The sequence below is a fragment of the Halyomorpha halys genome, unplaced genomic scaffold (assembly GCF_000696795.3).
Source record: "Halyomorpha halys isolate HHAL.00 unplaced genomic scaffold, Hhal_1.1 Scaffold262.1, whole genome shotgun sequence".
Taxonomy (NCBI): Eukaryota; Metazoa; Arthropoda; class Insecta; order Hemiptera; family Pentatomidae; genus Halyomorpha; species Halyomorpha halys.
In genome coordinates, this window is record NW_027109480.1 from 357213 (window position 1) to 375858 (window position 18646).

The 18646-nt window shown below is 27.1% G+C and overlaps 1 protein-coding gene across 1 annotated transcript in view; it reads left to right on the top strand.

Moving 5' to 3' along the window:
- Window positions 1-18646, top strand: part of Ca-alpha1D (Ca[2+]-channel protein alpha[[1]] subunit D) — a gene marked incomplete in the record, with an annotated part of 380374 nt that overhangs the window by 297077 nt on the left and 64651 nt on the right. The window contains 5 exon segments of the mRNA XM_067047658.1: window positions 66-145; window positions 5660-5777; window positions 10692-10821; window positions 12679-12845; window positions 15457-15544. Coding sequence (XP_066903759.1) covers window positions 66-145; window positions 5660-5777; window positions 10692-10821; window positions 12679-12845; window positions 15457-15544 — 583 coding nt within the window.

Genomic DNA, 18646 nt, shown 5'->3' on the forward strand with positions numbered 1-18646 from the left:
TAATATCCAAACCTATAATGTATGTATGTTCTGGTAAATAATAAAAAAAAAATTTTTTTTTTTAGATCAATGAGAGATGATGGATCAGGAACAAAAGTGAGACTAGATGATAGCGAGGATTATGATGAAGGAAATGATCAGCAGGGTAAGAGATTGTAGAATCATTTTCTTCATTTGTGACTTTTGGGTTTTCTTTTAAGTAGTTTTAAGTAAAAACTAGACTTAAAATATAGGCAACTGAGTATGCTTAAGTTATAAATACTGTTAAATATTTAAGATTGGTTATGGTTTTAATTTGGTAAGTATGCCATTAACAGAAATGATCAATCTTATAAAAAACTATTGCTATTGTTAATTTTTCCAATTTTTTATTTAAATCTCATTTCAATAAAAATAAAGAAAAATATTTGTCTTAGTAAATGAAATTCTACTTTTTTCATTTACAATAGTTTTTATATAATAATAATAAAGGCTTAGGGAACCTGAAGGTTTGGTGCCGATACCACCTATAGCTGTCTTCAAGCATCTTCTGGTGACACTTGGTGATTACCCACTAGTTCTGTATTTAATAACACTTTAGGGATCTGTTCACCTGAATCATATTTACTAAATATAGTTCACACAAATCGGCATTGTCGATCCTAAATTCTTAAGTTAATTCATCCTTCTTCAGTTATGTTTCACATCCATATGGAACAGTAGGAAGAATAATTGTTTTGTAAATTCTAATTTTTAAGTTTCTGGACAGAAGGTGTGGGCTAAGCAATTTGAAAATTCAAAAATAACAAGCATTATTTTTGTATCAATTTCGTTTTTTTCTAGTTACTGTAAACCCTAAATACTTAAACTTCTCTGCATGTTCCTCCAATACCTAAATTACCAAAATTGTTGATGTTTCATCTACTAACCATATATTTCGTTTTATTCATATTTATTTTAAGACCTATTTTCTTACTACCTTTTATTAAAGTAGTTTTTTAGTTTCCTCATCTTACCCACAGTACCAAATCATCAGCATACACAAGCACAGATATTTTATCCTCCTGAGTTAAAATCTTTTTTGTATGCATCACCTTTCTAATAAAATGTTCCAATGTTTAATTAAATAAGACAGGTGAAATATAATCACGTTGTTTCAAACCAGAACGAACCTCAAACTTTTCAGAAAACAATAATTATCAATCCGAAATGTTTTGGTCATGCACATCCATTAACTCCTTTGGTATTCCCTGTTTATTAAACAGCTTTTCAGAATGGTAAGCCTTTTTGGAATCTATATAAAACTGATGAACTACACCATTGTATTCTAACCTTTTCTATAATATTATATGAAAACATTTGGACAATTTTACCTAAAACCGTATTGGTAGTCCCCGATAAATTTCTAAGTATACTCCATGATTCGACTAGTTAAGATTTACATAAATATTTTATAACATACTGGAAGGAGTAAGATTACTCAATGTTTACTACAATTTGTCCTTGATCCCTTTTTGTTAATTGGAGTAAGTAGAAATTCCCTCCATTCCTTAGATATTTTTTTCAATTTCCCAGATATTATTTGCAAACAAATGTATTTTAGAAACTCCAGCTTTACCTCATGCTTTGATTAGTTCATTAGGAATCTTGTTAATTCCCATTGCTTTATAAGATTTTTCCTATGGCTATTTCTTTGACTTATTTATTAAATTTCTCTTTACTTGGTAGTTCAATCAACTGAGGCTTTATATTAACTATGTAAATGATCATTGTTCTTATCTACCATACATCAGTGGGATGGTATATTTTTAAACTTTATCAATTGAGTAAATCACTTTTAATCAAACCATTTAAAAAATTTTCTGTATTTTTTTAGATTGGAAAGATGTTTTATAAGTATATAAATATTTATTCTATGAAATAGCTAATTAAATAATCTAAAGAGATTTGCATATTTTCTTTTAGTTCACTCCTGATTCCTAAAACAATTAATATTCAATTAAAACCATTAACACTTTTAAATACTGAATTACTTAAGCTTGTAACAAGTTTTATAATTTTTTTTTTACACTGATCATATTGGGTGTAGCGGAGGGAACGGGTTGTTTTGCTATCTCAATAAGGTTGTCTATTACCATTCGACAATTCTTATTAATGGTTATTATGTTTTACTAAACAAGAAATATTAATAAAACTAATTTAGCTTTGCATTATTTCATTATTAATAATTTTACATTGTTACATTATTTAAATGTAATCATCAATAGTAATGGAATATTTGATAACCCAGTACTTGTCAGTTCCCTATTTGTCGGATTGTTAAAATAGTTCTGTATATATTTATAATATCCTAGCCTACTTGATTTTGATGTGATATCTTTACTCATTCTATTCGTGTTTAAATAATTGGTTTTAATTATCTATTATATTTAATATTGACTACATAGATTCCTTTGAATTCTCTGCATTCATATTTTTCTGAAACAGTATGAACTTTAAAAATGTGTTGAAGGGACCGTGGAATTGGTTCCAATTCAGTTCAAAACCTTTTTGATCTAGATTTATTTTTTATTTAATTTTTTTATTTTGATGAAAAATTTGTATTGATGAGATCATATTTGAGATATTTATTTGCCAATTAAAATAGTTTATCCTTCCAATGGAATAGGTTAGTACTTACAAAAGTATACTTACACAAACACATTTTATCTTTTAAATTAAAATGTAAAATATTATGAATTGTTTACCTATTTAATGATTGATGGGATTAAATCCAAGATGATATAAATGGACTCAGGATTCTTTTTTCATGATTGATAATTGTGGCTAGGACTGATTTAAATACAGATCATGTTTGGAAAGTTTTATGGCAATAGAGTAAGAGGAAGGGATGGAGAATACTTGTTGAAAGATACAGTTGATTTTTGTTCTCACCAATAAAAATGGGATTAACATAGGAAGTGATAGGTTGATTTATCAGATATATTAATTTTGAATGACCTATATTAATTTGAATAAATTGAAGGGGCAGTGTATAAACAGGGATTATATACTGCATCCCCTGTCATACCATTATTTATAATTCATCTTTACTGAGTAGACCAAAATTTACCTCCGTATCTCTCAAAAAAAATCTTCTTTTATTCTTGTGACTGTGGTAAGGTCAAAACTCTTTGAACATAGTATATCATTTTTTATCCCATTGATTTTTATTTTTTGTGGTATAAATATTTGTTATTATAAAGTTGTTATTTACTAGATTTAATCATATATTCCAAATAGGGCTGGAAAGATGGTTTATCGTACAAACTTATTCTTGCCAGAGTATGAAGATTGAGATCTTTTACAAACAGTTCTTGTACTTGTATCAGGTCCCATTCCTTGGAAAGCGACTGAATCAATTTTTAACCTGAATCAATTCCTGCTTGACAAAAATTGTATATGGATCCACAAACCCATATTTTTTGACTATAAAGTTTTTTTATAATGTGCACTTTTTTTGTTTTAATATGAACTATACTTCTTATAAAGCATAAAATAACAAATTAAATGTTCTTGAATTTCCTTTTTTTGCTCATTTTTTATGGAATGAAAATTAAAGATATGAAGGCTTTAAATAATATAATAATATACATCTATATGTATTTATTTTTCAACTTAAATATTGTGACAGTTATTTGATTAATTGTGACATATGAATTATTAATTTTAAAAAAAGTTAATAGTTTTATTTTTCATTTAAATAGCATTTTTATTGGCTTAATTTAATGGGAAAATTCAATTTTTTGCAAGAAACATAATTTTAAATTCACTTTGATGTGAAAATTAGTTCACGGCATAACTTTGAAACAATGTAAAATAGGGGCTCCCTATATGTTTATTGAGAAGTCCAGCCAACCAACATATATAAACCAAAATATATATTTTTAATTATATCAAAAAAGTTACTATAAGATACACGAAAACGTTTTTTTCAAGCATTAGCTAACAGGTCATCATTAGAAAGATGTTATTAATTATTTATCTAACTTAAATATCTATTCATGGAGATTAAGATTTAAATAAAAAAGATGATTTCCTAGTCTTCATTCTAACTCAAAATACACTATAAGCAATCTCTATAGATAATTGAAAAGTTGAAAGTTTTAGAAGCTTGAATTTTCTTATTAGTTACTAAAAAACTTTTTTTCTTTTACACTTTTGAAATATTTTTTTTTGAAATAGTTATTATCTCATACTAATGTAAATAAAAATAAATGTTACAACCCTTCTTTTAAATTTTGTATGTATTTTTCTATAGTGTGTGTTGCTCCTTAATGTAGTTTTAATATTCATAAAATTATATTTTTAATTAGGAAGATGGTCCAGGTGGCGGTCAAAAAAGGTACACAAAATAGCAGAAAAAATCTATTAACCATCTTCCTACAATTAATTACATACAGTCACTAATAATCTTTCAATACTACATTTTTTAACTGTTTTCATTAATATAGAAGAAAACAAAACTTATAGGCCCTTTTTAAATCTGTATAATGTGTCACATAAATATGAACCATCTTTCAAAGGATTGTCCCTGCTATTGAGACAAAGAGTTGTTATTCTGAAAGTAAATATATATTTCCATCAATTCCAATATTTATTTCAGTGATTATTATTTTCATTCATCAATTATTTATAAATAAAAATTTATTAGATAAATCATGTTTATATATAGTTATGGATTTATGATTTTTTTTTTTAATATTCAATTTACAATTATAAAAATCTAATTTATGTATGAAACATTTATTATATGTAATATTCCTGAATCAACATTTATCAATATATTTTCCTTTTAAAAGTAAATAGACAGGTCCTCCAAGGATTCTGATCCAACTTACAGCTGCCTTTGATGGATAAATGAATCAAATGTTTCACATTACTTTTTTACCTTGAATCCTTGTTGTGCTTCATTTAAATTATTTAAAAAATATTGGAAGATTATTTTTTTTCGCTCTTAGGTATTGTATACAGTAACTATGCAATACTATCATCTTTTTTTTTTTACATTTCATTTTTGTATATGTTTAGTACTATTTAAGCCATTACCTTTGTTCTTAACATAAATCTATTAATAATCCACATCCTAAGAAATTAAGATTCCTCAATGATAAATATTCTAATTAGAGACCCTTAGTTCTAGTATTAATTTTTGAGCATAAGATTTTTTTTTCCTTTTTGATAAGTTAATATTAATTCCTAAGCTGGAACTTGTCATCAGCCAACTGTAACTCAAGGGATCTCGAATTCAACTGAAAATATTCGACAAAAGCCTCTCCCTCCTGAATCTGCATTCTTTTTATTATCAAAGAATAACAGGTGCGTTTGAAAGCCCTTTTGTCAAATGTGGATGAATTTATGAAGTTAGTCCACTCTATAGTGATGCTTTGTTTTACTATTTTCTAACTATGCTGTATGAATAACTAGTATGTAGAAAAATACATACTTATACAATGTATGATTGCTTCCTCAAAATTTAAGATTATTTAAAAGCTATTAAAAGTAATGTAGACAGTTATGTTCTGCATGGTAAATTGTTTTTTTATCAATGTGTATTAAATTGACGTAATGTAATATTTACGTAGAGGTTTTATTGATGTGTAGTTTTTATTTTATCTATTTTATTATTTTTGCATGTTAGATTATGAAGAAGAAGGTATCAGAGCAAGGCCCAGAAGACTATCAGAATTCAATATTGCTACCAAGCAACAGCCGATTCCTGATGCATCTTCCTTCTTTCTATTTTCTAGCACAAACAGGTGATGAGACAAATTGCCAAACTCCTACTGTTAATTTAACAATTTATTTTGATAAGGAGTCTTTACAAGTGCTTAGCTTCCAAAGTTCTTGAGAGAAGCCAGTGTTTATATACTGCTATACTTTTTTTGTTCTTCCGAATCTTAAATAAACATTTTTTTCTGAAATTAGTTCTGATATCAATATTTTCAGTTTTAAATAAAGTATTAATTAAAAAATATTAATTGTTAGATTATATGTTTGCCTCTCATTAACTGATTTTATTGAAACTGTCAAACAGAGGTTTAAAACTAAAAAAAAATAAATTGAAGATTTCAATGTGATTGATGATCCCCAATAATGACGGTAATAAAATATATACTAAAAAAAAAGGTTTTGAATCTTACTCCATCTTTATATCTTTCTTTTTGTTTCATTATCTTTTCCTATTGGTTAAAAAAAAAAAATTAAAAAAAATAAAAGCAGTTTTACTTTACACCTAAGACAATCTGAAAAATCAATAACACTGGTAAATCCCTGTTAAGGTAATCTGTATTGTTAATTATTGAATTTATAGGAACCTCATAATGAAAAAACTGAGTTCAAATGAAAAGCTCCCTCTGTTTTTGAATAAAGATATCTGAAAGGTAATAAAAATTATTCAGGTAGAAAAATAATTTACTGGTATTCTTTATTGTAAACATTAGATTTCTACCCAATTCTGACAAAATATTAGATAGCATATACTTATTTATGAAAGTAGAGATTTACAAAAGCTATTAAAATGCTTGTTGCTCTTCTTTTTTCACTCAATGCTAGCATGTTACTAAGCTCAATTATCAGAGATATCAAAGTTAACTTGAACAAAATTCATTGAAAAATATTTTAATAAAAATTTCTCAGTACATCATTATTTCATATGTAAAGCATGATATAGAAATATGTTTAAATCTAATACAATAGAATCCACTTACATCTGTGCAGGGCCAAATTTTTGGACAAAACTATTTCATGGAATATTGAGTTATTTTCTTAAAACATGAGCAGTAAATTTAAACAAGATGATATTGGTTAAAACAATAATTTTTAAATAACTATCTTATTTTGAATATAAAGATGATCTTTTTATTTCAAGAAATAATTATTTAAGATTTTCTTCCAATTTTATGTTTTGATGAGTGGAGTAGCTCAGTGGGTAAGATAATGAACTACTAACTCATGGCCCTAGGACTGCAATAGAAAATGTATGCTCTGTTATATCAGTTATATGGTGTGCCTTTGTTGTTGGAAGATCCTTCTCTTCTGGGAAGGTTCTCTGGGGTAATGCGGGGTACCTGAACAATGGGAGGAACCTGTTCATTTCATCCCTGGATTTTCTATTTATTTAAATCATGGAATATGAAGGTGGTGTTACGTTTTGAACAATTGTTTAAAATATGTAATAAGTAAATTCATTTAACTATTAATAAATTATTTTCTTTTATTCTAATAATTTTTTAATCTATCTAATTTATTGCATATATATATTCTTATATATATGCAATAAATAATAAATAAATAAATAAATTTAGGAGAAAATATCCATCATTAAGGGAGTTAGTTTACCAAAAATGTAGTTCAGTAATATCAACCCCACCTTCCTGTCTCAATCCGTTATCAAAATATGACTTTTTAATGGGTTGTTATTAAAAAATCATGTTTTTACACCTAAAAAATCAAATTCTAATACTGTCACTGAATATTTTTTAAAAGTTACTTCATTTCATCTGCTTTCCAGCAGTATACCCAACTTTCGGAACCTAGTTTAATCTTGAAGAAATATTGAGGTCAGGAGGTCAAAAAAACATTTTTTACTTTTCACTTACAAAACTGATTGTCTTTTCATCATTTTGTATTGTTAGATGAATATGATCTAAACATCACTTTAGCTATAAAAAAATAAAATAGTTGTTAAAATACTTTTGTTGCATGTTTTCTATTTAAAATATTAATGTTTATTTGTTTTGAATATAATTTATAATTATTGTATAATTAATAAATTAGTTGCATGTTTCCTACCTAGATGACTGTATATTATAACACACATGTAACTATGTTTACAAAAGTAGTGAATAAGATAAGAGGAACAAAGGTCTCCATGATTGTTATAGTTTACTATAACAATTATTTTTTAAAAGATACTGTTAATCACTTCATCTCTAATTTTAAATCTTGTTATACGGGTCATTTTCCAATTTTGTTGCTATTTTAGTTACGGAGCTTTTTAACAATGATTGACCTGAATGTGAATGATTTTATTTTTCTGTTATTGAACTCCTTGGGGCCAACATTTTCTTCTCAATTTGAGGTTACAATCATTGATTGTTATCCATTTATAAATATATATAATGCTTGCACTCTCTAGACTTATCGCAAAACTGAATCTGAGACTTAACAAGTCAATGGTATTGGTTCTCTTGCAGTAAACTTAAAAAAAAAAAATGGTGATCTTTTCAGCATTCTCTCAAGTATTGGTATGAAATATAATTTGGATTTCAGATGGATTAAACTAATCACCGTTACAATTGTGAAAAACATGTGAGTATTTTTATTGATGGTCTCTCTCTAAGGCTAAAAAAAAATCAATACTGATAAGACTTTACATATATATATGTATATTACAATGTTTCATAGTATTTCAGAACACATTTACGCATATTATCTTTTTTTTTAGTAAAGCTTCCCTTGGACGTAAAGATAAAAAATGGTTGATTTGTCACTCCTTAACCTCAATGGAAATTCTCAGGATGATAGGAAGTGATCAGGATGGTTCAATGGAAAAACTAGTATTCAATTCTCTTTCAATGTTCACTAGTAGGACCAATTAGCTTTGACAAGTGTGATTCTCAATTGGCAGTTCAGGATGCTGATGTTTGTGAAATTAATAAACAAGACATTTCATGCTCCAAATATTTCATGAAAAAGCAAGAATATTATTTTCTTTCTCTACCCAAATCGAAGTGAAAGAGCAGTTGATGTAACAACTCTTAACTTGTCAGTTTGACAGTTTTCATTTATTTTTTTTGTTATTAAGTCAGTTCACCTATGTAACAAAATAATACTGACACTGTCTGTTAGTTCCTTTAGATCAGTTGTTCCTAACCGGTAGATCATATTTTATGATGAGTTATTGTTACTTTATCTGATGTTTTAGTGTTGGCTGGAAGGTTTTAACTGGTAAATATATTATTAAAGTGCCTTAGGATGCTTTTTTAACTTAATTATCAAATATTTTCCAGAGGAGACACTTCCTTTGTTCCAAGTCAGGAGTAGGGGTGGGCCGCATATGGTTCAATTTCTGCCTTATTAGGCCAACAACTTCTATGAGTTAGAAACCACTGCTTTAAATCCTGATTAAACATGATGTTTGTTTATATAAGATGTTCAATATAATATTTGTTTATGGCATTGGATATTATGTCCTATGTTGGGTTCTATTGTCATAATAGATGTGATAATACTGAAAAAGTGATAATGCTTTTAGTACTTTAAAGCAGGTCAAGTTTTTTTTTTAGAGCCCCAAACTATGTTGTATGTGAAAATCGTTTATGTTTAAAAACTTAAAAAGACTACTAAATAAATATTTTCTATTAGAATTAATATAATAAGTGCTCTATTTCATTTCATCACTCATTAGTTATATCTATTACTCCCTAGAATAAGCCTTTTTTTAGAAATTGATATCATGAAAACTATGATATTAAGTTTGTGCTTGCTTCAGAATATTATCAAGAAACATCACCTGAAGGCAATAAAAATTCAAATCAATTTATTTTTATTTAAAAAAAAAAATTAGTGGTAAATAGCTACAAAATTTGGTGAATGGCCCATATAATTGGATACATTTCTCTTTGACCTACTTTTCAGTCCTATAACTAACAAATAATTTGATTTATTGATACATCCACTTAATTAAATTTTAACTAATAATTTATTATTTAATGGTCTTGTAATTTGAATTTTTACCCATCCCACAATTAAAGTTACTATGTTTGAATGTTACTCTGCAAACTTTCCACTTACTTATTACTAAAAAAAAAATAATATCAAAATAGTTGTGTGCACAATTTTTACATCATAATTTGTTTGTTTCCTTTTATCATTTACTTTTCCTTCCTCTTCCTAACTTCATTTTCTTATGTTATGAAAAATGATGATGTGCTACCAGCATTAACTAATAGAGAATAATTATAAATTCTGATCAAATTATACTTAATCTTGTATTAACCTTTTTTTGCATTCAACATTCAAGTTTCTTTATTTATTAATAGTTTACTGCAGCTTATTAATCAAGGATAAGCTGGTGCTATTGGCGGTCGAGGGTAATACTATTTTTAGTGTTACCCATTTTGATTAAATATTTATCATTTATTATCATGAAAGTTCTTTAACTGTCTATTTTAGAACAGATACCTTTCCCTCTCATAAATATAGCATATCATTCATAATGTGTATTTAAACACGAAACCATTTATGATTAAGACTTATTAATCAATTGTTTGTTTTTTAATTCCATTATTTTTCCTTTAAATAAGTTTTTTTCTTTTCTCTCAGTATACTATACATTGAAAATTAAAATAATTTTTGAATAAATCATTCAACTTATTCCAATCATTCTATTCCTCTGAAAACACATTTATTAAGAAGCAAGATTATTAGATCCAATAAATATCATTGATTTCTCCGTTTTATTTTATTTAAAATTCATTAATCTATTATAGAATAGTGTTGAAACATGATTAGAAAATGCTTTGATGCAACATTGATTATTAATTTTAACTATGCACTGAATAAATATTATGTACTTCACTAATTCTACTTTTGTATCTAACAAGGTATTTTAAAAAAGATGTAATATAATGGAATAAAATAAAATATATTATTGTTATTTTTTTCAGGTTTCGAGTTTTTTGTCATTGGTTTTGTAATCACCCTCATTTTTCAAATGTCATTCTTGTATGCATCATGGTATCATCTGCATTATTAGCAGCTGAAGATCCAATTGAAGCTGCCTCACCTAGAAATAAGGTAATTGTAATTATAAATAAAAAGCAATTTTTAAATGATATTATTATATTAGGTGATAGTTGTGGTTAGTAAAAAATAAAACACACATAACATAAACATAATGGGCCAACAACCCATTTAGTGAGTCTAGGCCACCTCTAGCAGCCTCTGCAAGATGTTCTGTCTTGATATACAGCCTGATATACTGTGTCATCAAGCCACCTTGTCCTTAGGTCTCCCTCCTCACTCTTCCTATTCAATGAAGCTCCTCTAACATTTTTGTATAGCTTGTATAGTTGCTGGTTTCTTCTGTTTTTCTATACTCCCCTCTCTCTTATAGCTTTTCAAATATCAGGAGTCACTATCTCTCAGACTTTTTGTTATCCATGCTTCTGACCCATTGGTTAAGTACCACATGTACCAGGGTCTTATATAGGTTAGTTTTTGGTGAGGAGAGAAACAAACCTGCTTTTAAAAAGCTTTGATAAGTTGTAGAAAACATATTGAATTATCTTTACAAGTCGCTTGAGATTTCCTGGGACTTTAAATTCTTTCAAAACCCTGTACCATTCCTCTCTGTCAATGCTATCATATACCAACTTAAATTCAACTTAGAAAGAGAGAGCAGAAGTTAACACACATTATCATGAATAATTACTCTTCAGCCCTTTAGAAACTGAGTTGTGTGAGCACTTTGCAGCATAAGTGACAAAGAGTCTAGGCCAGCTTCACTGCCTATTGCTTTTTTATTTACATTTCTTTTTCTTCTGACACGTGATTATCTTTTAAAGTTCCTCATTATCCCTTTTCATCCTGACTTTGCATCAGCAGAGGTGGATCAAACTTTTTTTATAGAGAACCAATAAAAAAGAGATAAATAAAAACTTGAAAAAAAAGTTAAATAAAAATAAAATCAACTTCAAAACAGTACAAAATAAACACTGAAAAGAAAGAAATAATTTTACTTACAAAAGTATAAGTAGTATATAACTAGAATAAATATTCCAAATCAATTTGAACTGTACAATAATTTATTTGTATTTAATGTTGGTGCCATAACTTTAAAATTGTTGCATGTTTCACCCTTCAATTTAATAAGTGAAATAAATCTTGATGGATTAGCAATTATTAATGACAAATGGACGTAATAATTACTGGATTTTTTAAAACACTTTTTTGACCTTTTTGAATAAACTTCCTGTTATGGAGGCATAATAAATTAACAACTAATATCAGAAAGCTTTTTTTTATAATAAAAACTATACCTGTTAATTTTGACAAAAATATGTAAAACAAATTTTAATTTTCTATAAAGAATAATCCTTTCTTTTAAGTCCGTTGGTTATTAGTCAATTTTTAATATACCAATACTTAACTTATTTAAGGAAAGAACTTATAACAACCTCTACAGCATGGCACAGACTTAAAAGAAAATCTTGAATTGTATTTTTCATGCTAATTTGGAATAGCTATTTATATTTTTGATAATATATGAATGATTCTTAGTAAAATTGTGGTTATATGCTAGAAATAATTACTGTTTGCCATTTTTATAATTGACAATATTAGATTCTATGTGGATATAAATGGATTCAAAAGGGAGTATTTCATTTGTAGTGATAGATTATGGCTAGGAAAGTGTTATCAAAATCAAATCAGTGATATATGGATAAGATAAAATACAGAAATAAAAGTTTTACATTGTAATTATCATTTTGAAATATTTAGCTCTTTTAAAAATGCTTCAAGTACTTTGAAAAATGGTAATCATGCTGGAAAAATCAGTTAAATATGATGGATGTGCTATATCTATTTAGTGTATATACCTAATACTATTTTAAAGCTTTTAAAAAAAAATCAACAAGTTTTCTTTTCTAGGTTCTAGGCTATTTCGACCAATTTTTCACCACAGTTTTCACAATTGAAATTTGTCTTAAGATGATATCTTATGGATTTGTGCTACATGATGGGGCATTCTGCCGCTCTGCTTTCAATTTATTGGATCTGTTAGTGGTCTGTGTTTCACTCGTTTCTATGTTTTTTAGGTAAGCCTGATCAATGATTAAAATTTAGTTAATTGCATGAAATATTTATGTATGATTCTCAAAATTCATCATTGAGTGAATTAGTAAATCAAACTAACTACAAAGATATATTAGAACTTATAAATAATGTTCTCAACCCAATTAAACCTGCAATTGATTCGTTTGCTGTCATAAGAAAAACAGGTAATGAAAACCTGGTAAACAAATTTTTTTATATATATAAACTTCATCATCATCATAATGGGCATGACAGCCCGTTACTGACCCTGGGCCTCCTCTAGTAGCTTTCACCAGGCCATCCTGTCTTCTGCTGCAACTCTCCAGTTTCAACCATCCAACCACCTCTTCTCTTTCCATCAAATTGCTCGGATAGGATCTTATTTGGTATGTCATTGCCACGCATTCTTGCCACATGCCCTGGCCATTGTAGTCTACCCGGTCTTATAAACCTGGCAACATCATTGTCCCCGTACAAAACCTATAGCTCCGCATTCTTCCTTCTTCTCCATACATTGCTCTCTCTTACAAGTCCAAATAGTTTTCTCAGAATGGACCTCTCGAAGACCAAGGACCTTGCTTCATCAGCTTTAGTGAAGGCCCAAGCCTTGGATCTGTATTTGACAACGGGATGTACGAGTGATTTATAGACCTTGGTCCTATTAGAGAACAACCAGCTTTTGAAATGTCTTGCTAGGCCAAAGCAGCATCAGCTAGCAGCAGTGATCCTTCTGCTAATCTCCTGAGGGGTATTGTTTTGGTAGTTCACTTCAGTTCCCAGGTATATGAAACAGCTCACACTCTCGAACTTGAATGAACCTACATCAAATGTTCCAGTTCCTGGTCCACATCCTTCAGCTCTCAATTACTTTGTCTAGTTCTCATTAGCTACAAATCCAGTTTTCTTGCAGTACCCTCCAGAGCAAGGAATGACTCTCTCAGACTTCGTTCTGATCGGGGAATAATGTCAAAATCGACCCTAGTACTGGACTATGCTGTTAAATATAGTGGCATGGAATTGAATACCTGTATATAAAAGCCTAAGTTAAAAATTAAATTTATCTCAAAATAATAACCTTCTCTGAAGGAGAAAAATTTGATTGTAGCTTCAGTTTTAGTACATGAGAAGTAAAGGGTTAAAAACTATTATCTAAAGAATTAAATTTAAAAAACAAATTGCTTATAATTTTAATTATGAACTTTTAAAAAATAAATTATTAAGTATTTACCTACTAATTATTTTTAAATCAATTTTTCATTAAAATTAATGGATTAATTTTATGACAAAAAAGATTATGGAAAAATTTAATTAGAAAAAAATAGCTTTAATTTAATTTTTGCTTAAAAATAAGAGAGGAAAAATTACTTTCAAATAAAAATATTTTTAATAAGGAGTAACCTAAAGCTACTAAGAATTAAAAATTATATTACTCAAAGCTTGAATTTGAAGATCAATCCTCTTACAAGGGAATAATAGATCATTGTATTGATAATTTCTTTAAGAAATCAGATATCATTCCATATTTATTTATAATTTTAGATAACTCTCAGTTTAGAATGTTGATATATTAATTCAATCCTTGTCCAATTTCTAATACACACACACATATATATATATATATATCGGTCACACTCGCCTGCTTTTGGAAATATTCGGCATCCCATCTAAGGTCAGCAGTTAAATAATGATATAGTGGTGGTGGTATTATGAATTCATAGTTTAAGAGCTTGCTTACCGTAGTTGGACAGACAGATATTAAAAAACATTAGCACACTTTAAATTAAGTCTAATTGGAAGCAAAACTTTGAAATAATAAAAAAAGAATAATATTTCAAAAGAACTATTGCGTGCTGAAGAGAATCATAAATAACTCACCTGAAAAATTATGTTTTACCTTGAAGGGTAAATAGTGATAGCACGGTAATGACAAAATCCAATAAAAATTTTTCAAATGATTCATTTATTTACTAACTGCATTTAAAATAATGATGAATTAATTTCTGAAAGCAGCATACTATGACCTTTAATCTCCAGTTCTCCGAGGAGAAATTTTAACCAAAACTAATTTGTTACAGGGAATAATTGATGGTTTTGAGACCACATATTTGAAATTTGATTGAAGGAAATGAATTTTTTTTTTAATGGATATAATAAACGAAGATGAGAAGAACAAAACATTTTCGATGAGACACACTTTATTTGAAAACTTGTATCACTATATTTAACATTGTTTTGAGAATCACTCATTTTTTTTTTTTTTTTTTTAGAGTATATAATTCTGTTTTGAACAACTTAATGAATCAGTTTAAAAGAACTTTTGTTAGATTACACAAATTCATTGATACTAATTAAAAACAAGAAAGTTATAGAAATCAGTAACATAAAAAGTAAATAACTGTAATATTCTTGCTAGCTTAATCAATTTAAAGAAGAATATGTACTCAAATATATGACCTTTTTTAATATGTCAATAAAAACAAATAAATAGGGAAATTAAGTGGTTGAAAATTAATTGTTTTTATGTTATGTTGTTCAATATTGAAATATAATAAAAGCAATATGATCTGTTGATTAAGAATTATTAATTATATTACTGTAAGTTTATTTGTACAGTTCAGGTGCAATATCAGTAGTGAAAATCCTAAGAGTTCTCAGGGTTTTAAGGCCTCTTCGTGCAATCAATAGAGCTAAGGGTTTGAAGGTAAGAATTAAATTTTATTAATTTTTCTTTACAAATTAAAGCAATAAGTATACTCTTACTTTGAAGCATAATCTTTTACTTATGATATAAGAATTATCTCATTGAAATGAGTTATAATGACACATGTTGTTACTCGATTCTTATTGTATTACCAGGTTTTATATGAAAGATATTTCTTAAAAAAAAAAAAAAAAAAAAAAAGAAAGAAAAGAAAAAAAAGGTATTTTTACTTAAATCAAATGTTTTATATAATGGGTCAACATTAATCAATAATTTGTTAATTTTATTAACTGAAAAATGTTTCTGCCCATTCCATTTTTAAATATTAAGCTATCCAGGAAACTGTTTGATATTTGTTGTGTCTACCTAGTAGAGCATGTATCTACAATATTCAAAATTATATAAAGTAGTTCGAATACAAAGTAACTTACTAAAAATACTTTAAAATATATACAATTAATTATTTAAATTGATAAATTTTAACTTGTATTGGTGCCAAAACATTAAAAAATAGGATGTTTTTGGTGGAAATACAATTACTTTTTGGCCACAGTTGAAATGTTTCTACCCTCATGCAAATTTAATTCCAATAAACTAAATTTATAACTGCTGAGAAATATATTAAAAAATCTATTATTTAAATATGTTCGATATATTTTAAATGCTAATAACATTTTTTTTTATCAATCAAAAATACTTCCTCAGTAAATAAATTAGTATATTAATCTATCAACTACAATATTACTAAATTGTTTCAGAGATAAAATAAGAAATGAAATTTGTTATTGTTTTTCTTTCTCCCCATTTTGATAAAAGATGAGTTCAATATGAGTAATATTATACAATTGTATAAAATTATATTTTGTATATTGTACATATTGTTATAATCAATACATAATTATTATTATTATAATGATGATAGTTGCCATACAATACAATTAACATTTTATACAATAAAATTATTATTTAGTTCTCTAACAGTGTTGTTAAATGTATAGTATAGATAAAATAATTCACTATTTCCATTTATTTTTTATAAATTTTGTTTATATATGGTTAACCAGATTCCTTTCAACTAGCTCCAGCTTATAGATGAAAGCTTTGGAGATTTTTTTTTGATTTTTTCATCAACTCTCATTGAAATTTAGTGCTATATTATAAATGAAAGTACATAAATAAACCTGACATAATGTCAATTAAACTTTTAACTTCTCTTTTATATAATTTTATTTACAATGAGTTTTTAAAAATCTTCAAACCTTTCACCCATAACCATCAAATAAGATTTATTGAGTTTGATTCTTATTTGGTAGTCAGAATCTTGACGGGCAAGACAGAAAAACAACTACTTCAAATTTATTGACTCCTCATTCTTTCAATAGCTTGTGGTATAGTCTAATGTGATATCAATGCAATGGAATCCTGGATGTCTATAGGAACTACGCAAGCTCAATCAATACAAATTCTCAATCAATGGCTTTAAAAAAAAATGTTTGTTGCTGGTTGTAAAAATCATAAGATTTATAGAGAATTCTTCTAAGTAAGGTTACACTTTAAGCATCTATTGCTTCTGGTTTCTTAATTGGTCTCGTAAGATTTATTTTTAATTAAGTTTATATGAACCAACTCCCTTTGTTTTTTTACTCAAGTGCTCAACAATTATATGTCCACTTTTTATATATCATTCATTCAACATAATGCAATTATTAATGTAATTATTTATGTATTTATATGGTAATGGACCATACAATCTAGAAAAATATAAAATAAATTAGTTCAGAACACCGAAATGTAAGACTAGAATGAAAATAAATAAATAAACAGAAGACCAAAATGAAAATGAATATCACCATGGGTCTCGCAGATTCACTTATAGCACTGTCAATAATAACCACCTATTTTATACTGTTCCAAGTACACTATTTGTGAATTTAATCTCAATAAGTGAGAAAAGAGAGAAGGGAAGAATCAATAAAAAAAAATTGATACTTTCATATTCCAGAAAAATATAATTAGTGAAACTTGAGTTAATATTGCAGAATAATTTTGAATTGGTGAAACTACCAAACTGGGCTGTCTAATGTGAGCTGTCTATACAATCTAGGGGGACAAAATTCTTTATAAATGAATTAATTGTTATTTTTCTTACTTCACAACTATTTGTGATAAGATGGAATAAAATGATTATTTTAATTCAAAAAATTTGTTTCCCAAAAGATGACTTTAAAATATTATTCAAAAATTATTTAAAATAAAATAAAAATTGTTCATTAGTGCAGCTTATCAAAATGTAATATATTGATTTTTGTGAAATTGGGAATCAAAGCTAAACTTTCCTCAGACGAATTTGAATAATTAATTATTCTTTGATGACAAAATTTGGGTAACCAAATGTGAAATGTCACTAGTTTTGCCAAAAGAAATTGAAGGTAAATTGAGAGCAGGTATAATTCTAATTTCTTGATTCAACTAGTTGCCATACTTCTACAGTAGGCTGGTAAAGTAATGACTACAGTAAACCCTGTTGTGCTTAAACAAATAAAAGTAGGGATTAAAGCAGTTATTTTCTTAACAATTTAGGTGGGTCCTTAAGGTTGAATTTATTTTGTACATATTCATATAAGATACCACAGCATTCCTGGTTTGTTCTATGTATTATTTTCTGATCCCTTAAATAAATGCTGAGGTCACTCCTTTTAATCATGTATTTCACAAGTGAAAGAAACATTTTATATAAATGATAACTATACAAAATTATGGGATCCAATTTGATAAATATGTAAAATAAATGACAGGTAAAAAATAAATTAACAGGAAATATATTTATTCTGAAGTTCTGGGAAAGTTAGTACTTTTTTAATTTGTATTTTAGTAATCTTCATTTTACTTTGTACTCTCTTGCAAAATATTTTTTTAAAAATCGACTGGTACTTCTTATGTATTTAGTTCAAATATTTTCTTAAAAAGTTTACCTTTAGGGTCTTAATCTATATTTTTGAAAAAATCTTAATTTAAACCTTTGAAATTTATTAGTTATCTATTCTGGGAATTGAACCAGTTTACTGTCTGTTAACACAATCTTAGAGGAAGTATACATTAACT